The sequence below is a fragment of the Cololabis saira genome, chromosome 20, assembly GCF_033807715.1.
Source record: "Cololabis saira isolate AMF1-May2022 chromosome 20, fColSai1.1, whole genome shotgun sequence".
Classification (NCBI taxonomy): Eukaryota; Metazoa; Chordata; class Actinopteri; order Beloniformes; family Belonidae; genus Cololabis; species Cololabis saira.
In genome coordinates this window covers 30,322,883-30,344,899 of record NC_084606.1, presented here as the reverse complement: position 1 = coordinate 30,344,899, position 22,017 = coordinate 30,322,883, and the positions used below count along the sequence as shown (strand labels likewise).

Sequence of the window (22,017 nt, the reverse complement as noted above, 5' to 3'; positions counted from 1 at the left end):
GGGAAAACTCTGTTTTCCACTATAGGCTACCTTTTATACATTTTTAAATTCTTTACAGAAGCAATAGCATTAACAGGTGTTGTAATTTTCTAGACTGTATACACTGAGACATACATTTGAAAATTTAGAAAATGTATATACAAATTTAAAAATAAGCTCTTGATTACATTTAATCTAATAATACATATATATATATATATATATATATATATATATATATATATATATATATATATATATATATATATATATATATATATATATATATATTTTTTTTTTTTATATATATTATAAACATTCTTTAATTATAACACACAGTTAGTTGTATTAAACATGACCTAATCCTCTTCAGACGCTTTCTGGGTGCATTTTCTGAGTGCATTGGGCTGTGTCTGTAGACAGAGAATGGAGGGGGAGTTAGATAAGGTGGCAGCTCATGAGGGGTGTGTGGCCAGGAGGGTAAGGAGATGAGAGCCAGGAAGGTCCTGGTGTTGCATCATTTGGACGGGTAGTTGCATCACTACTCATGTCTTCCATCTCGTTCATCTTTCTCTTGTTCCTTGGGACGTCCTCAGTATTCTCTTGTTTTATTAGAGGGGAGTTAGTTTTGAAATTGGTCACCCCCACATATCCCTTCATCATCTGATGGATCTGCCAGCCTCACCCTCTTGTGGGTGCAGGGTACTCTGTATGGATGTTGTTACATTCAATCAAAGATGTTGTCGCATCTTTGTCTGAATGAAAAAAGGATATAAAACATATCTGGATGAAGGTGATGGAGAGAAAGATAGATAAGGTCACATATGGGAAGGATCGGGGGGGCGGTATATAGCTAGGACAGAGAGGAGATGAAAGCGAGGGGCGGGGTCCTGATCTTGAATCATTTGGACGGGTCGTTGCATTAGTACTCATGTCTTCCGAGCACTCTGTCTTCCTTTTCTTCTTCCTTGGGACATCTTCAGTATTCTCTTCTGTTATTGAGATAGTTATAGTTAGTTTTGAAATCGGGCGTCATCACATATGTCCTCACCATCGGATGGATCTGCCACTTTCACCAGCTTGTGTCTCCTGTTTTCAGTTGCAGGGCTCTACTCAAAGTGCTCTTCACTTTCCTGCAGCCTGGCTTCCCTCGCGGCAAAAGCATGACATTCCTCAGTCAGCCTCAGTCAGGTTGTTGTGTTTCATGGACATAAGAGTAGTTTCCATGTCCGTCTGTTCAGTTTTGTTGGACGTTGAATTGTCAAATGGTGTCTGCTGCTTTTCCTTCAGAAGGCTGTTTACATTTGTTACACACGCCTTTCCTGACTTTTGTATTTCGTGAATCAATTTTTCATTAGCTTTCACTTGGAGAGCAAGTCATTTCTTAAGGAAGGCCGTTTCTGAACTTATTATTATTATTATTATTTTCCAGCCACATGTCAGTGTTTTTATTGATTAAGTATTTGTTTTTGTCCCTTCTCTTCCATCAGAGAGCATCCGAGCTTCTCCATACTGAGATATAAATCCTCACAATATTTCAGTTGGAAAGGCTCCCAGCACGGCTGACTCATCTTTCTGTTTCCTCTTCCTGGCATTTTCAATTAAAAAAAGTATTTCGTAAGTAAGTTGTTGATAGTTGTTGACTTAAACATATACAGACCCCGAAGACAAGGGCAGCGATGAGGTCGCCCCACCCCCAGCCCCCCAACCATCAAGCCTACCATCCATGGCAATGAATGCATTTAGGTATAACAAAAGAGGGTGGGGCATGCAGGGTGGAGAACCCCCTTCATGCTCCACCGTCAGTATAACCAAAGGTTTTTTTTTCTCTCTCCTCCCCCCCATGTTAATTTGTTTATGTGTGTCTTGAGTGCAATAAAAAGAAAGTGGGGTGTGGCGGGTGGAGCACCGGCATGATGCCACCAGGCACTGCTGTGCAGGACCGATACGACGATGGGGACCCCACATTCACCCCAGCACTGCCCCCATGTACCAGATTACATTACATTGCTGTCTCTCTTACTCCATCAAACTCTTCTACACAGCTGACGATCCTGTTGACTTGTTTTCGTCTCCCTGAATACGTCGAGTACATTCAGAGAGTACGTGCAGTGCTCTGATTGGTCGTAACACTAACCAGCTGCATGCAAGGGCAGATTAACAAGCAACCGTCGGTGCCTCCCGTCGGATCGGGAGGCCCTGTGAGTCGTTTTCTGACCCTTCATCTTTCTAGATGTGGGTTCTGATCAACAAACTGTCTAAGATCAACAGGATAGCGGTTTTCAAGGACCTGGATTGGGGAATGCTGCTCTTCTGGCTCCGTGTTTAGCCTATTAATCTTTCTTAACTTCATAACACTGAGAATGCTCAGCAGGGTGCTGCATTTATTTATTTACAGGGTGTACAATTTGCTTTCTTTGATATTCTGTACTCCCGGTGGAAAACATCCGCAACGTGCTTCTGAGTGAGTCATACAAAGAAAACCATGAAAATATGGATTTCTCTGTTTTCTAAGGTGATGTTGTTTCTGAAAACTAAAAGGAATAAAATACAATTCTCTAGTCTAAGGCTTGCATGTGATGCAAGCAATGTATGGAAAAAAAGAAGCCTGTATTGGTTCATTTCAACAACCAACACCAGTCAGACCTGATGAGACAAAAATCAGCGGATACCAATCACCACCTGATCAATTAGTACATCTCTGCAAAACAAACAAAAAAACCTTACAAAATGATAGGGTCAACACAAACAAGAAAAACACAAGGGTAACAATACCCAAGGACCATATATATAAGTTTTTTTGGAAGTAAAATATGTTTTCTCCAAAATGGCTCCACCTTGTTCTTGATCAGCTGTCTGAATTTGCTGCTTTCACTTTTTTATTTTCTACTTTTGCTCTGATTTGTTATAGAAAACTCCACTTGACAGATAGTTCATGCAAAAACCTGCTAGCCTACCCTTTTCTAAATGCATTCCAGCAACTTCCCAGATGGCTCTGTGTCATACACCATTTGCAACATGACGTTACAAAGTCGGTACAGAACCAATCAGCTCATTCTCTTCAGCTTTAACCCAGCCACTTTTTGTCAACTTAATATTATTTAATATAAGAATAACTGAATTGATCTTCTGAGAAGAGGCAAATTAGTAAAAGGACAACATGAAAGGGAGATTAGGTGCCAGCTCTAACACATTTAGTGTCTTCTTTCACTAAGCTGTCCTGAACAGTGACCAATGTTGAAAGCTTGTTACAGGAGGGTATAAAAATGCAAAATCCTAAAGCTGTCTTACACTTGGCTAAGCTGGGGTTTTGTTTTTTTTTGTCTTCCTGGCTCTTTTGCTTTCCTTCTTTTTGCTATAGGATTCATACATTCCTTAGAAAAGTGCCTTATTGTCTGAGTAAGAGAGGAGTTATGACGGGGATAAGAGGGGGCGGAGAAAGATAGAAATGATAGGGGGATTTAATCTGTATCAGCTATCTGGAACCAACTTGAATCCCTTTCCCTCCGGTTGAAATGACTTCTTAGAGAGTGACTTTGTTAATTCCTGCTCTCCTCTGAGCTCTTGAGATGGCAGTACTATCGGGACCGAGGGGACGATCAACAGCTCAGCGTTATCCGTCTGAACAGACTCAAACAAACTTCCAATCGTTTTCTTTTACACTGAAGGAGAAAAATAATGCAAATGCAATCAGTGCTTCTGATTGATGAGTTAACAGGCCACCAGATGCAATCCTGATGACTATTTAAGCCCTTTTCTTGTGACAGCTCATATCAAATTTGATAGGCTTGTCACTTTTCTGTCCAACATGAATGTGATATTCCTGCAAACATGACAGATTTCTCTGCCTAAAAATTCTACCTGTAATCAAAGTTATGCTGGTTTTACATGTACTGCTCTTGCATTGGTGTTAGCATAAACTATTTGAATATATATTTGTGTGTGTGGACATATTAACTGTACGGTACAAAATATGCTCAGAAATTATAACTGGAGTTCTCACAGAGAGGTTGAAAAATAAAACACTCGGTCCACCAGGCTCCTAAAATATTTAGTTTTATTTTTTCCTATTCACTGAGTCATTTTATGATTTCTAATACAGCAGGAAAAATAAAAATAAAAAAAATCACCCAGGCCTGATGATTTCAAGATGTCCAGTATCAAACTCATCCAATATGGCTTGTGGAGTTGGAATGCTGGGGAATGACTGCTTTGCAGTTTTGCAGGAAAAACATGCTGATCCAAGTTGTTATCGGCAACTCTTCAGCCATGTTGGTTTTTTTGAAAAGCAGCTCTTGGACACTCCTGTATGAATTATTGCCCGCCCCATCCCGTCGTGATTGGTTTGGTACGTTCCATACCGGTGGAAATGCATACCTGTTGATTGTCTGGTAAATGCAGTTTGAAATGTTCTTATTGAGATTTGATGAAAGGATCCCAGACAGCTTGATTTAATCCACGCTGACCTGTTTTAACTGCATCTATGGGTTACGGACGTAATTCAGTTTCATCTATAAAGATCCATTAGTAGGAATACGGATAAATCAGGGCATGCTACATCGGCTAAAGAAAGAGTTATAACTTCCCTTGAGTGCACAACCGAGATTATATTATTTAGAAACGAATGTGTGCAAATAAGGACAGTAGTGAGAGTGTTGCTGCTTTTGTTAAGCATATTACAAAACTGTTGTCTGTTGGCATCATAGCAGTGTAATAGTGTAGAAATATAATGACACAACCAATGTGTGGATGTCTAGTTAGTGTCTTAGAAACTTAGCTCCTTTTCAAACATGAATTTATAGGTCTGGTCACAGCAGTTGATGTAAAAATTCCAGTGGGCTGTTGTCTGCACGGGGCACCTGTTTAAACTTTGCATTCATTCAAGTCGGCCCAAACATCATCATTTCAAGTGTCGTTAACAAAAAGACAAAACATACACAGCCAGAGCTGAAGCAAGGACTGGTAGAGCTCCACTGAGATCCACGACAGCTGAACTCAGCATCTCACAGTATATCAGCCTGCTGCTACAGGATTAGTGGCCCAAATTGTGGGTCCCTTAACTGTGGGTGCTAGCAGATTTCATTGCTGGCTCTGTTCTGGAGCCTCTGGAGCCGATGTGTGTGAAGGAAGATACTTCATAATAGGACGAAGATCACTGACAACCCTGAGCATCCTCTTCACAACAAAATGATTCAGCAACGGAGCGTCCTCAGTCAGAGGCTTCTTCAGATTTGCTGCAAAACAGAGCGCTACAGGAGATCCTTCCTGCTCACAGCAATAAACATCTGCAATGACGCTTTGAAGACGACTTAAATCAAGATGACTGCAACATCCCTCCGGGATTCATAAAGTATTTTGACTTGCATTGAATTTCAAATGTCGTTGTGGTGGCGAAATCAGAAATAATCTCTGCATTTAGATGGGAGTGAGAACAAATTTCTGTGTTCTTTTGGAGTACATAGAGGCCTTAAGCTTTGTCCTCTGCCCTTTCCAGGTCAACCCACACCTCTTTCAAATTCTCTTTCAAATATGAATTGTCACGCTCTGTCGAGTCTTTTTTCACATCTCAGAAACTATGTTCAGAGGTCAAGACGGTGCAAAGCGCTAAGTAGAAAAATGATGACAGCTAGCCATTGGCTGAGCCTTGCCATGGCTCTTTATGTATTGCTCTATAAAACTCTATCTGCTGTGTCACAAAAACTATGGTTTGTATATGTATATATACATTTCTGATGCAAAGTTTGACCTTTTAACATATGAATCAATGGAATGGAGACTGACTCGCTTGCGGAGCCATCCCCGAGCGGCCAGTTGATGAACTGCAGTTTTTCCTATTTATGCAAAACTTTTAAAATCCAAATGTGGAATGTTGCACATGAGATAGATGTGTGTTATATCATATTTCTTGAATTTGTCAACACACTAAATATATTTTCTTGAGCACATAGAAGGAGATACTTTAGATCAGTGGTTCTCAACTGGTCTGGCTTCGGGGCCCTCCATCCCTCCTTCATCACGATCCAAATCAAAGACAATTTTCTAGTTTTCAAATTCATTGAAAAGGTAGTGTAGCTTAAGCTTCAGATTGTAGAGAAATAACAGTGTTTTCACGTACAAAGGTGAAATAAAAAAGTGCAACTGAAAAATATTTCCCAAAATATATGGCTTTAGCTGAGCATCCACTAATTAAATGCACGAATACAGTAGGACTGAAATTATTCAGTCATTAATCAAGCTTCAAACAGGAAGCTGATGTGACAATCAAAATATCTCAACAGCCACTTTTAACAGACTCAGGTGGTGTTTTCCTGCAAATACATAGAGACAGTTTCTTACCCCAAGCAGTTGCTCTGATGAACTCTCAACACTCATAGTCTCAGAGAAATCAACCACTGTGCAATAATAATAATAATAATAATAATAATAATAATTGTGTTTTATTTAATGACGTGTGATATCTGATCACTTTTATCACTGATGCTGATCTTTTTCTTATGCTTATGTTTTTATACATTATTTTATGATGTGTTATATCTACTCACTTTTATCTCTGTTTTTGTGTTGTGGTGTTTTTGTGTTGTGGTATGAGATTACCTTTGTTACGGTTTGACCCTATACAAATAAATTGAATTGAAATTGAATTGAATAATAACCTCAATCATATGCTTTAACAATGCACCTTTCATTAACCATGTCTACCTCATACTAGTGCACCGTTCACTTTTTTTTAAATTGTATATATGTTAATAAGAGCCATTTGTCTATTTACTGTACAGTGAGCGAAATGACCGGAGTCAAATTCCCTGTCTGGCATGTTCAAACTTGGCCAATAAACCTGATTCTGATTCTGATACATGAAAAAATAGCAAAGTATATCCAAAAAGGCTGAAAATTATGTAGGTCTACCTGAGAACTTTACCATCATCTAAAGGCACAGGGCCATTGAAACATACCTGTCAAGTCTCTCTTGTTTTGGCCGGGAAACTATGTATTCTTTCCCGCCGTCCTCCCGTATTAGTATTTCCCCGTAAATTTCACGTTTTATAATATAATAATTTTTAAACTGCAAACTGAATTGTCACTGGCCTCGCGAGAACTGTCTGTAGTCTGAGTGGCTGTTCTCGCGAGATTAGTGGCGACAATGGGAACAAATCAGAGATGGTTGGATGTAACGAGAGAGAAGACATTTCTGCTAAAAAAGTGAAGACTTCGTGTAAATATCTCTAATACTGGGAAACTGAATTTACTTTCCTAAAGATGAGCAGGACGGGCACAGAGCCACATGAGTGAAAATTACAAATTAAAAGAAAATGTAAATGTTTCACTTGAAGACAATCAATGTGTATATAAACTGAAAATATTTAAATATAAATAAATGTGCTTTAATTCACTTTTATTGAGGTTCTATTATAGGAATTACATACAGGAAAGTCCACAGCATTTCAGTGTCATCAAAGGCAGACTATCAGATTCTGAGCACATAGTAGTAGTAGTAGTAGTAAGTGATTGACAGGTAGTTATTTTAGATTTCTCTTAAATCTGTCTTAAAATGTAAGATACTGGACCTCGGTTGGGCCGGTGGGACAGCAGTGGAAAATTTCCCGTATTCTTAAATCCAAAACTTGACAGGTATGCCAATAAACCTGATTCTGATACATGAATAAAAGGGAAGTATATCCAAAAAAGGCTGAAAATGATGTAGGTCTACCTGAGAAATATACCATGATCTAAAAGATGATGGTAAATTAAAAATGAAAAACAAATATAAAAACAGGATTTTCACAAGGTACAAAGAGGAAGGGGTTTAGCAGCTTTTAGGGGCCTGCAGATAACACTATTGGGTGAATGGGTAGATTTGTTTATATTTATATTCAGAAATGGGCCGCTAATTATATGTGTATGTATGTATATATATATATATATATGTAGGTATATATATATGTGTGTGTGTGTGTGTGTGTGTGTGTGTGTGTGTGTGTGTGTGTGTGTGTGTGTGTGTGTGTGTGTGTGTGTGTGTGTGTGTGTGTGTGTGTTTTGAATATGTGTGTAAGTAGATATATACATAGATATAGAGCAGATGCAGTTAATAGAGACAGTATAGTGTAAATAAGTATATTTATATGGGCATGTGTGTACAAATATATAGAAATATTTAACTATGTGTATGTATAGGTATGTGTGTGAGTATAATTACAGTATATAATATAATAATAATAATAATAATAATAATACTGTTATTTAGCAATGTGAGTACAGTGTGTGAGTATTTATAAATACGGGTTAAATGATTAGTGAATGGGGGTAGGATTAAATAAGTTTACACTTCTTCCTACTCCTTTTTGCACATGTAAATTAAGATATCAAGTGTTAAAGTAGGACATTCTTTGTTTTGTTGTTTTGTTTTCTTATCTTCTCTTGAATTGTTGTTTTTTACATGTACAAAATAAATCAAATCAAATCAAGTTCTATATAGTACAGGGTGACTGAAAACGGGTGTGTGACCCCCTTGTGGGCCCCGAGCCCCCGGTTGAGCGTCAGTGGTGTAATAATGGCCGTGGTGCAGCAGGGCAGCAGCCCCGCATCTCCCACCAGCAAGCGGCGCTTCAGCCCCGGCGCTCCAGCCCGGCCCGCCGGACATGTCCGCAGAGGATCCACTTACGGCTGATTTATGGTTCCGCGTTACACCAACGCAGGACCTACGGCGTACGGTGCGCGTCGCCGCGTACCCTACGGCGTATGCTCTGTGTCGCTTTAACGCAGAAGCATAATTCATTACTCTCCGCCCCATCTTGAAGCCCCAGTCAGTGCGCCGTCAGCCGCGGGACAACAGACCAAAGTAGAGGATACCTCCACACTCATGTAAGTCACTATTTCTCAACCAATTTTGACTCGAGAAAAACGCTGGAAACCGCTTCCAAAGATAAGTTTATGCTCTGCAGAAACGGGCTTTGTTCGCTGCCATGTCGCCCGTGACATGGGGGGGGGGTAAAGCGCCGTCGCGGTGGTTATTCCCTTATAATAAAGGAATAACACGACTTTAATCATGTTATTTCGGAGTTATGGTGTTTGTTTTGGCCTGTGGCGACGAGTGTGAGCGTTAATACCCTGGGGAACCTCCGTGTAGTTAAAGTAGTTCTCGTCGGCAGCTTGTTGCTCTCTGGCTGCAGAGATGAAGGAGGCGGAGCCGAGGAAAGCGGATTGTCCCGACCGCTTTATCATTCTAATACAAATACCGGCAAACGCTTTGATTCACCACACCTAGTTTACGTTTGGTATATTTATATGTATATATATTTGTAAAAAGTATTCATTTAAAATGAAATAAAATGCCTAAATGATGACGTATGCCGCTGTCATTGTTTGCGGTCACTTCAAAGCTTTCAAAGATCGCGCGTGACTTTAGTCATTATTTTCAGTATCTAACAGTAAATACTTCAGAGTTTTATATTTTTGAGGTTGAAGTTAGATGTATATCCGTTATTAGATCTTTCAGGCCGTGCGTGAGTCATTAAAAGCCACCTGAAAAGTGAATAATATCTGGTTTTACTTTGGTCTGGTAGCGTCCCAGCCATATATACCTGTAATATGTGTGCGTTGCCATGGCGATATTGACATGTTGCCATAGCGACCTCGACACGACTACAGTGCTCACTGTGGCTATTCTGCGTCTACAGGGCTTTCAATGATCTGACCAATCTCCTTTAACCTTGTAATGTCGTGTGAGTCATGAATCCAGGCTGTGACAAAGTCACTTCTTGAGTCAAGTATGACTTAACTTAAGTTACCACGCACGGGAGGTGACGACTGTTACGTCCCAGTCAGCGCCATTTGTCTAAACATAGAGGCACCTTCAGATGGGAGAGGAGTGAAATATCAAAGAGGAGGGAAACTATGACACACAGGATGCTGTGTTTTCCTGGTCCTTCTCCTCGGCTCTTCTCTTTCATTTCACACCCAGCAGGATTTCAGGTTTTGTCCTAAACGTTGAAAACAAAAAACTAAGTTGTCTATATTTACTAGCCCCTACTGCAAAAACAGAAGGAAATGGTTACATTTTGTTATAACGTTTGGACTATTAGGAAAAAAAATTGCAATAGTATCTAATTTGTGGCATGTTCCAACCACAGGTTAATTTGCACATTTTATTTATATTAGAAGAGGTCATCACTGATTGGATTTTATTTTCAGTGAACTTTTATTTATTTGTCCTGTTTCTTTATTTATCAAGTTGTATTTTTTTCTACTTTGTGATTTTATAAGCTAAGAAAACTTGTTTTGGGGGCTCCAAAGACTGAATGTGGTGATAGATTTATAGTTAAAAAGGTGGAGTTGAATTGGTATTTTTTTTTAATCGTCATTTTTATCGTTATCGGGATAAATGCCAGAAATTATCGTGATACATTTTTTAGTCCATACCGCCCATCCCTAATGTTTACATACATATTTCAGTTTAATTCGTCTTGTTTTTCATCTGGCTCTGGTGGTCTCCAATCCCTGCTATCACACAAAGTAACTCATCAACATCTCCATGTTCAGACGCCGCGTCAAATCCGGTGCACTTTTGCACTTGTTGACTTGCCACATCCCATTGTCTTAATGTTTATCAATGTTATTGTATTTATATTTGTTGTACATATTTATTGTACTGTTATTATGCAATTTTACATAACGTTGTTTTTTTATTTCTAGCACTCCCCTTCCCCTCTCCCCTCAAAGTGCTTACGCTCTTTGTTCAGGCTGCATTTGTAAATAAGAATTTGTTCTTAAATTGCTTGCCTGGGTAAATAAAGGTTAAATAAAAATAAAACTTATGGCTTAATTACGCCCCTGGAAAGATGTGTTCTACAATAAACTAAAGAAAGGGACGACTGACAGGAGAGAGTCAACTAGAGACAGAACAAAAGTAACCCTTGGGCAGTCTTGTGAAACCCACAAATGACAAAATGTTTTACATAATCCAAAATATCTGCGTTTAATTTCCTTGGACCCTTGATCATCCCCAGAAGGCCCGTACCAATAGTCTGAACTGTAAGAAGGAGATTGTCCTAGTTTCAAAATAAGACATACATCCGGCAGCACAAGACTGAAGTTGAAAAGAATGGTGTGTAAAGAGTAATATATAGATATTTTAAGATATATGTTTAAAATCCACCACTAAAGTTATTGAGGTCTCAATACCGTCAATTACCAAAGAATAATCAGTCAGTAAGAAAATCAGTCGAATGAAAGTAAAAAGCAGTTTCTGTACATGGCCAGCCATCCTAATGCATCTCCTCTTAGATACAAAGAATCAGTCTGGTTCCTCTTTTATTTTAACTTTTATTTTCAAGGTGCAGCAACAAGGGATGCTGAGGAAACTGGATGCTACTACATAGTTATACAACTAATCAGAGAAATGAACCTCTGACGTAAGCAGACCGTCAACCAGACTAGTATCCACAAAGGATGCCCGAAATGGTTTACAGTGGGTTAGGAATAAACATTATGGAATCCAGGGGTATCGTCAGCAATTCTGCAGCCATCTTGGTTGTTTTGATACTTGAACTTCGAGTTTATGTTGATATGTTGAGTAGAACATGCTTCCTGGCCTCCTGACAGACTTTGCTGTTTTGATAATGTTTCAGGCCTTGAAAAAGGAGAAGATAAACCATTAACCTGGCGGTTTAAAAATGATTGAAACAATGGGTAAGTAACATTTTCTTTGTATTTTATTTATTTCAGTGATACACACATAATTTATTCAGTGTATTTTATTTTATGCATAGAGCTTGAAGGTGAATAAATGAAACAGTCCACTCAAGCCTCCTCTGCATCAATATTTTATTGCGTGTCCAAAGTTGAGTGTTTATTTTGAAATGAGCAGGTTTTTGAAATATTTTTTAAATATTTGTTTTATACTGGCTTATTTTAGTAAGTTGTGTGTCTTGTCTCTGCTGGCTCTGCTTCCCATGATTGGCTCCTGCTGAGTTTCCTCAACCAGCACGAGAGGCCCTGGATGCAGTTCAAAGCACATGGCATGCCAGTGCTGCTCTATCTGATAATGTTGCTATAAATGTGACTGTTTGTTTGTCCCCAAAAGAAATGTATTTGTCCAGCTGACAAGGATGAAGCTAGATTGGTACAGCCAGCTTCTTTCTGTGAAGCCACAATCTGTGGTCATGCTCAAGAATGTCATGCCGGGTGTGTGGTATCACCTGTGAGGGCGTTATACAGCAGCCCTGGAATCCTTAGATCTGTCGTTGACTTCATTACAAATCATAATCTACTTACTATTTGAAGGATTTGATCAATGCATTCAGTCTAGTGGTTTTGATAGTAAGAACATTGTTATGCTGTGCTCAAAGAGCTTGCTGTCTTTTGGAACACATTCAAGTGCGAGCAAATACAATTAGGCTGTGTGTCATATCCTTGTAAGAGTCCTCATTATTCACACTGAGGATAGGAAAAAAAAAAAAACAATGACAATGAAAAAGTTCCTTGAATAGAACCGGTGGCAGACAGAACAAAATCTGCTGAGGTTCAAGTGTTATCGCCCCGTGTGCAACCTTTGTTCAAACAACAAAGCTTCTCCAAGCAAAAAGTGCTTTGGACCATGTGCATGTCCTGTTAGGTGTTAGTCACAGCTGGCAAACTTCAGAAATTGCTTTATTTTTGCCCTGATGATGTCCAGTTGGCCCCTTCCTCACTAACAAGCCACTTTGGAGTTGCTTGATTGTAGGGCTTATGCAGGGTCCAGCAAGCAGTGGAGGACCTGCTGCTCTTATCTCTTCCTCCTGATAGCCATTGTATGATCTTCTGACCCTAACAGCTTAAAGGAAAACACTGCTTCCCTGAAAACAAATATTGTGCTGTAAATGGAGTTTTTATATCTTTGCAATCCTTGTGGTGATGTGATTTTGATATAGTTAAGCTTATTAATCCCTGGGCAGCCTTCCCTGAGTCATGGTTTGAAACGTAGCTCTTTATTTCCTTCCTATAGGCTGTCATTTGCAAGCATTTGTTGAACACAAATAAGCCACAAATGGTTATGATTTGCATTTGTTGTCTCAAATAATATAATAAAAAAACAAATATGAATAAGGTAATAGTTAATGCTCAATCCCAGCCTCCCTATCTTCTCTAATGAATCACTGTCTCTCCCACGCCTTCTTCTCCTCGCATCCACGCCTCCGCTCCGGCCGTTCCTGTCACTGAAATATGCGACGGCTTGCAGATACACAGCGTGCCTTGCAGGCGGTGGAGCGTCTCCAGGCCAAACTGAAGGAGCGGGGGGAGGTGCCCACCGAGGAGAAGCTGAGCCTGCTCAAATCAGTGCTTCAGAGCCCTCTCTTCCACCAGATCCTGGCCTTGCAGAAGTCTGTTCAGCATCACAAAGACCAGGTAAACACCATCCCACAACTTGTCAGACTCTGGCTTCCGTCTTTTTTTTAAAAATGCGTGTGTTGTTACAGCATTGAAAATCTGTGTCCCTGCACTGGAAACAGTTTTACTCTAATTCCATTTTGAAATGTCCGCTTACTTTTTACATTTCTGTGAAATTATAAACTTGGCACAAAAAGTAAGGCAATTTGTGTTTGGTAGGTTATTTCTTTGTTGTAATGATGCTTCTTGGCAATACATCTTATACCGTTTGAAAACCTGTTTATTTCCCTTTTAAATGTTGCCACATTTGTCAGGAACAGGCTTTTGTGGGATGAGCAGCAGAGCTGAGTATGTGGGATGAAAGATTTGCCATATCTTCTCTGCCAGTTTATTTTGCTACTGACTCCTGTTCGGTGGATTGGATGATTGGAGTTTAAACATACAAGACATATTGTATTGGCAACTTAACAATGTATCCATTTAACAAACAGGAGCCTCAGTAGCGTGTGGAAGAACCAAACAGCCACACCAGCCTGGCACCTCCTCCTCATGCTGGTCACCAGCCTGGTGACACTGCTGTGGGATGGCATCCCATCCTTCAACCAGCATTCGTTACAAGTCAGCCAACGTGGTTGTGTTAATGACTCTGGCACGAACAATAGGCCAAGCTGATCCCACAAGTCTTCAGTGGGGTTGAGGTCAGGACTGCTGGCAGGCCACTCCATCCTCTCCACTCCCAAAATCTGGAGGTGGTTTCTGAAAACCCGCTCTGTTTGGGCGAGCGTTGTCATCTTGGAGGATGGAGATCGGTCCCAGACTGTGGAGTTATGGGATTGCCACTGGTTGCAGAATCTCATTTCCATATCTCTCTGTAGTGACATTGCCTCCAATGATGACAAACCTCGTTTTCCAGTCAGGAAGATGCCGCCCCACACCATCACACAGCCTTTACCAAAAGATGTTACTCTATTGGTGCAGCAATCAGCATAGTGTTCCCCGTGTCTTCTGCACACATTGACCCTACGATCCAACTGCCGTAGGCAGAATCTGGACTCATCGCTGAACATGGATGTTCAGGATTGTCTGGGCAGAGAGCCGTCGGCCATATCGTCCTGCAAACCTTGACTGCCAATCTGTAGAAGACCTAAGTGCCTGATTTGCACTTGATTGGCAGCAATTGGGGGAATTAGAAGCTTAAAACAAGAGTCAGTAGCAACAGCAAAATAAGCTGTTTGACACTGGCAGAGAAGATTTGGCAAATCTTTCATGGGTGCAATCCACATACTCAGCTCTGCTGCTCATCCCACAAATGTATGTTTCTTACACATGTGGCATCATTTAAAAGAGAAATAAACTGGCTGTCCAACAGTATAAGATTTATTGCCAAGAGGCATTGTTACAACAAAGAAAAGATCTAACAAACAAGAATTTCCTTACTTTTTTTTTTCAAGTTTAGTTAAGATTCACTTATGAAAAATACTTATAAGATTCTTCCCCTAATATATTCTACTGAAGTTTTTCTTTACGAATCACTAAAGTGGTAAAGAATTAACTGACTGAGTACAATATTCAGTCCCCTTCACTTTTTTACACTCCGTAGTGGTGCAGTCTTCACGTGAAAGCAGAAAATAAAATTTTTGAATGTCACTCTGGGCTCTGAAACAACAAAGCAGTAGCTATATTTTAAGATTGTTTACATCATTCTACTACTAATACTTCACCACTTGTGGCAAATTCAAGCGATGAGATATGATTTATTTTGTCAATTCTTATGCTAATGTATATGGCTTGAACTTCTTATCAAGAGGGTTTGAGGAAACACGGACAGTCTGAATATTATGTCTTCAGGAAAGCTGTAACTTCCCAGCGCTAAAGCATGGTGGTAGCAGTGTCATGTTCTGGGTGGTGGACGATGGATGGATGATAGCGTGAAGCACACAGCGCCTTTTTTGGTTGCTGAGAATCATTTTTGAATGAGTCCTAGTGCTGTCTGAACCCCAGTCAGTCGTGGCTGTCTGTTGTTTAGGGGATGTGCAGAGAGGAATGAAGAAAAGCTGCAAATGTAGGTGCATAGAGCTGGTTTTACCTGACTGCAACGGGTGTAAGTGTGGTAGCAGCAGGCCAAGTGACCGTGGGTCCCAGCGGAGCCCTGCTGGTCCTTGTTAGTAATATTAAAAGTTATATTATTTACTCAACATTCAAAACAGACGTTGCTGGTGATGTCACCGGGGAGTTTGTCTAAACCTTCAAATACGGTCTGTGTGAGTTTCAGTTGAAAAAGGTAAAGGTTCATTAAAATGATTGATTTTGAAGGTCTAAATCTACACTCTTTTGCATTGCTTCTTCTTGTAGCTTCCTTGTTTTGCTGGTTGACCTCGCTGATTCTGCTTCTGGCTCATGTAAAGGCTCACCCTCCCTCCCATTTCAATCCCAATCCCCTCCGGTGTTTGCTGCTGTGGCCAAATTGCTGTCAGAGTTCACACAAGCCAGATATAATAAGGGTACATGAGCAGAGATAGTTGCCCTAAGTTAGGAACTCTTTTTTTTTTTTTTGCCCAGACTGATTCTTCCCATTGAGGATTGAGCATTTCAGTGGAAGTAAAGAGCTTTTAAGTCACAGTGGAAAGGGGCCAGGATAAGCATTTGAGAAATGGAGACACAAATATGTGAGTTATGCAGTGGGAGGCAGTGGGAGATGCTGGAGCTTTTTTACCCCTTGCAGAATTTGGATTATGAAAGCCCTTGTGGCGTTTTTGTGCAGTGGCAATTTAAGTAATTTAAAAAGAGGTAAGTTCCTAAGTACATGTGTGTATGTGTGTGTAGTGATGCGTATGTTTGCTTTACCAAGCAACACTTCCACAATAATTCCCCAGAGATCCAAAACTGGACCTATTTTGTGTTTTAACAAGGCTAAAGAGACATATTTCATAACAAGAAGCAACAAATATAGGGCGTCTCTGTTACATCTTTATAGAGCATCCAAACCCAACTGTGCTTGTTTGGCCCCCTAAAGCAGAACCAATTTGGAGAGACATTGTATTTTGTGTTTTGTTCTAAGACAAGAGCCAGACAGAGGCGCGCGCACACACACACATACACACACTCTCCGTCTTCTGGCCTCTGCTAGTTAGGCCTTGCTCAGCTCATGTCGCTATGGTGACAGGGCCCTACTCTTCAATGAGAAAGAGGCCGCCGCCACTGTGTGAAGTGGGGCAGAAACAATTTCTTAAATGTGCAAGAACCACACTGGAACTTTAATCCTCTTAGCCAGGCACCAGCTAACAAAGCTCATGCACGAGGACAGCAACTTAGCAGCATGCTGCACTAACTTATCCCGGCCCGTGGGGTTTTGTTTGCAGTAGAACGCGGCGTTAAAGGTGGGGTTTTTTGCATCTGAGGACTAACTCGGGTTTGTGTTTACAGGAGGCGCAGATTCACCGTGCGAGCTTTGACAGAAGTGCAGTCAGCCTTCCGAGGCAAATCAATAAGTTCGCACGGACAGCTTTAACTTAGGAAAGTCTTTGTGGGCATTATCTTGACTCTGGGTCAGATGGTTGTAACATTATGCCCTCTGGCTAATGGAATACAACGGTTTTATGTCGCTGTCTCGTTGGTGTAATTCATCTGTCACACAACTGAAGTCATTGCAGTAATTAAGAACCCGAGCATATTAAGGGACTCCAGATGGCCTCCCCCCTTCCATGGTAGAAATATTGTATTTGGAGCCTCCTCATTGTTGGGACATCAGCTAAGAGCTATTATCTCCTGAGGGATTAGGCTGCCATAGATCCAGCTAATCATGGTGGGATAACAAGCTATCTGCCATCCCAGTGGTTTAAGACGACCAGATTCAGGGCTTTGTTGTCTAAAATTAAACTTAGAAAACGTTCACATTCAAAGTAAGACTGAATCACAGTGTGTAAATGTATTTCATTGGATTGAATCCAGCAATAGCTTCTATGTGGAGGCTTTTATGTAACATTCAAACTGCACGTTACTTGTAAACAAGGTCAAGTTTACTTCTCGGCTCGTCTTCCTTAAGGGCAATGTCTCATCACCAAGAGGGAGTGACCACGGTGATGTCAGCACGGCGGTCAAGCCCAATGGGAGCCACGTTTCCTACGCGGACATCTCTGCCGCTGCTCACATCAATGGCAAGACGTCATCTGAGGAGTTGGAGCATATTCTCCACTCCATGGCGCAGGTATAAACCCCTGAAACTGATCCAGTTATGTTTGCAGTGCTCGTCAACTTCAGGCCAGTAAATGTAATCTCATGAAGTTCCATTGTGCCAAGTCGTTTTGAGCTCCCAGTAGATATTTGAATCTATGTTTTAACATTTTGTTCATTTGAACACTTACATAACTGCAAATATGCAGAAGGGAAGATTACAGACGACACACAGCGCTCATCTCTCTGGAGCCACTTCAAATAGACTTCCCAAGCTTTGATGCTATATGTGCGTGTGCGTATCTGTGCTGAAGGGGCGATACGTGGCGCACGTGGAGCTGCAGAAGCCAAGCACAGGAGGTCTCGGCTTCAGCGTGGTCGGACTGAAGAGCGAGAACCGCGGGGAACTCGGCATCTTCATTCAAGAAATCCAACCAGGAAGCATCGCTGACTGGTACGCAAGACACAACACACCACCATTCACACTTCAAGAATGAGTCCAATTCCAGGCAAAGTTGTGTTTTTTTTTTCTTTTTAACACTTAGGAAATTGCTAAATGAGGATTAAAGAATTAGAAAAGTCAATTTCAGATATGTTACCAGGGATATCTCCGGGGAAATTGGGGATATTTAGGAAGTCCCAAGCACCAGAGGTTGCAATAATTTCTTACGTCAAACTAAGCCCCCCCCCCCCCAAAAAAAATAAAAAATCTTTTTGCATAATATTTTCCAAACAGAACTGTAAACCAAAACATTTTGCACAATTGCACTTACAATGCATATTTAAAGGAAACTTGGTTAATCAGTGGATGGAACACTTTAGTATCCATCGCTGCTTTATGTGTCTTTACTAAATGATTGACATCTCTGATACCAACAGCGATGGGAAGCTCAAAGAGGCCGACCAGATCCTGGCCATCAACGGCCAGCCCCTGGACCAGACAGTGAGTCACCAGCAAGCCATCGCCATCCTGCAGAGTGCTTCAGAGAAGGTGCAGCTCACAGTGGCAAGAGGGCCAATACCTCAGCTGACCAGCCCTGCCGTGTCCCGCACGCCTTCTGCTGCCAGCACGCTGTCAGCCAAGTCCAGCGCGGTAATGAATGCATTCTCACGCTAAAGTTGCTGTTGCATATTGCGTAGTAGGAAACACTTAACGTGTTGATGCTACACTAATTTCCAGACATCTAAGTTAATCTACAGTACTTGCAGAGTAGCTCTGCACCCAGCGTAGCTCCAAAGGGCAGTCATTATTTAAGGCTGACAAAGACCCACAGTTAGAAGGGGAGCCACTTCTGGAAAATGAGCACACTCTGCAACAAGAAGAGCTCAGACAACATGGGCTCTGTTTACCGTCTTCTCATTGGTCAAATTCCTTCTGGAACGTGAACTTCCATTTGACCATGACCTTATAAGGAAATTCCACTCTATTCTCGTCTGTCCTAGACAACCTTCAGTCTTGCAAAGTTCTCGTAACCTAGACTCACAAATGTCGTTTTTTATTGCAAATATTTCTGATTCACAGGGTGGAAACAAATCTTGTTTCCGGCTTGTGATGGACAGGAAAAATATTTCTTCTGGTGCAAATCATTTGTGTGGCATCTTATTCTGACACCAGATTTTGGGGGGAAATTCCCCCAAAAATGTGCTATAAAAAATGTTTGTTGAACATGTTTGTCATTTTCAACATTTGCTACTTGGATTTTATTTAAATTCTTTAATGATTTTATGTCCCACGTGTTAATAGAGTTTGTCAAAATGAAACATATAACTGTAAATGAACACGAGTGCGGTTGTGTTGAAGGCATGATGCCCAACAAGGGAGGGTAAACAGATTTTAAGCTGCCAGTTATCCCTCAGAGGGGGTTTAGTTGCTCCAAATGAGAAAACTCTTAAATAACATGCATTTTTTTTACCTTTCTCCTACCCCTTTTACCCCTCTCAGTGGCAGCATGTGGAGACCATTGAGCTGGTGAACGATGGCACTGGTCTCGGGTTTGGGATTGTTGGAGGAAAGACTACAGGGGTGATCGTTAAAACTATCCTTCCTGGAGGAATCGCTGATCAGGTGATTGATGCGTCTCTGCTGCCTTTTAGAATTTGGTTTGGATTGTTGGAGTTGTTTTTGCAGCTGCTGATTTGATAAATTAGGATTTGACTGCCAACGACTCCGAGCAGTTGACATATTTTGAGACTAATCTAGTTTATAATATCACTAGGTATTATTACTCTGACAGAGAATGTGATTTTTCATGTCCCAGGACGGGCGCCTGCGCAGTGGGGACCACATCCTCAGAATCGGAGAGACCGACCTGTATGGCATGGGCAGCGAGCAGGTGGCCCAGGTCCTCCGGCAGTGCGGTAACCGGGTGAAGCTGGTGGTTACCAGGGGTCCTGCGGAGGACACTTCCTCTGCTGTCATGTCTGTAGTTCTCCCAACAGTCACCGAACATCAGGTGAATGACGCTGTTCGACAAAAAGAATGTAAAATGTAGCAGGCATTTGTTAGCTTTTTCACCCTAATGACATTCAAAATGATTATTTTTACTCTGTTTCCAAATAAAAATCTTATTGCCACATACTGTACGATGAGTCACACACTCAGGCTGCTCCACTTCAGACCAATATTGGAGTTTATTCATCTCCATTTATATCTCCTGCTGTGTCTTCTTATGCCTGGATAAATGTAATGAAAAACAGCTAAGATTATGTCAGCCGTGACTCACTCGTATAAGAGCACACATCCGTTATTTTCTCAAAAACCCTTCTCCAAACGGCAATTTCATGGCTTCTCTGTATACTCAAATCTGTGACTGATTTTCAAACGTGATGGTGCGTGATTTACATGTGTAGAGGAGTCACTGATGAGCGCATCATGGTGACGGTGTACAGAAACATTTCTGGCGCTGAATTTCTGCTGTTCCCTGTTGAATCATCTTTAACTTTTTTTTTGTGCTAATTATCCTAATAATCTCATCACAGGGTGTTGAGGAGGAAGAGGAGGAGCAGGAGGAGGAGGAGGTCGAGGACGAGGCTGAAGCATTCGATGTGAGCCTGACCAAGAACGCTCAGGGGTTGGGGATCACCATCGCTGGCTATGTTGGAGATAAAAATTCAGGTGAGAAACTCCAGACTGAAAGTGGAGTTGTAATCAGTCCATGTGAGATTGTGCTTTTCCTTTTAGGTCACTAAAAAATTCAAAGTTGCACATAGGTTAAAAAAAAGGGATCAAGTCATTGACTCTGGACAGAACCCTCGCCTCTTCATCCCTCTAGTCTTCCTCGTCGGGGGGACAGTTTTATTGTTTTTGTTATCAGCAAAACATTTCCATTTGTTTCACATGATCGATGATGTGGCTCTCTGGGGTGGCAAAATTTCTGAACACATGCCAAACTAAACAGTCCCATAAATATGCCGCCACTTCATCTGTCCACAGTTTAAACGCTCTTTACTGATGGTTCGATGCCTTTTATCCCTTTTTATTTTATCATGAAAGAGGGAGAGTTGGCAGGAGAAGAAGAAGGATGGAAGTACGGCTGCGTAGCTGCCAGAAACGTCCATATAAACATTATCAGCGCGTTCCTTCGTTTGATTGCAATCGTAATATGATGAAACAGTTCTGTTAAAATCCCCCGGCGACTTCATATTAAAAACCGCCGGGCCATGTTGTTGTGCGACTGCTGATGTCATCACACAATTCATGAAGTGGCTTTTTTTTGGTAATTTGGGGACGAGTGAACGACAGCGTCTGACACACTGGTAAACAGTTGACATGAAACGTCGCAAACGCCATCCATCTATTTGACTGTTTAAAGGGACATGCCAACATTTTGGTGATGAACTTATTTGCTCCGATAACCCAGTCCCGCTCGTCCAGATTGGCAAAGTGACTGGAAGCAGGTTGCTATACCAAAACTAAGTAAGAAAATAAGCTTCCTAATAATTTCAAATAAGGCAAAAATAAGACAACTTTCTACACAGATGCATATAAAGATATAGTTTACTACACGTTAGGTGTTTGTGAAGTCCGTAAAACTTATCAGCGAGTCGATGCATCTTCCAAGGTGTTTTAAAGACTTATCTGTCCGGATCGTTTGATCAGAAGTAAGGATCATCGTCTGCCGATTGGCCCTCACACGATCCCCAGGTAGTGGCACGTTGCCAAAATTAGATTACAGTTTTTATTTTACAGTTTCTTTCGAGTCTCATTTGACATAGTTATTTCTACATAAGGTAAATGCATAAGTAACATTATGTAAATAGGTTTATTCAATCATTTAGGCGACCACTTCCTGTGGCTATTATGAGAAATAAGCATAAAACCTCACCTCGTCCATCAGAGGCCATGTTCTGTGATAAAGAAAAAAAAAAACCCCAACATCCTGCCATCAAACGAAATAACTTGACACCACCTGTTGAGGTGGAAAGATGGAAAGATAATCAGCACCGCCTCGGCACAGAAAAAAGAAAAAGAAGTTCAGTCCTTAATTTTCCAACTTGTTCCGACTC

At 41.0% G+C, this 22,017-nt stretch overlaps 1 protein-coding gene across 9 annotated transcripts in view; it reads left to right on the top strand.

Annotated features, from left to right (window-relative positions):
* Positions 1-8,748: 8,748 nt before the first annotated feature.
* Positions 8,749-22,017, top strand: part of LOC133420796 (multiple PDZ domain protein) — a 54,380-nt gene continuing 41,111 nt past the window's right edge. For all 9 annotated transcript variants that reach the window (XM_061710628.1, XM_061710627.1, XM_061710623.1 and 6 more), the window contains exons 1-9: positions 8,749-8,838; positions 11,604-11,664; positions 13,193-13,359; positions 17,384-17,545; positions 17,826-17,965; positions 18,391-18,604; positions 19,454-19,576; positions 19,770-19,964; positions 20,491-20,626. In XM_061710628.1, the coding sequence (XP_061566612.1) occupies positions 11,649-11,664; positions 13,193-13,359; positions 17,384-17,545; positions 17,826-17,965; positions 18,391-18,604; positions 19,454-19,576; positions 19,770-19,964; positions 20,491-20,626 (1,153 nt within the window). In that variant the 5' untranslated portion in view covers positions 8,749-8,838; positions 11,604-11,648. The remainder of the gene's footprint in view (positions 8,839-11,603; positions 11,665-13,192; positions 13,360-17,383; positions 17,546-17,825; positions 17,966-18,390; positions 18,605-19,453; positions 19,577-19,769; positions 19,965-20,490; positions 20,627-22,017) is intronic.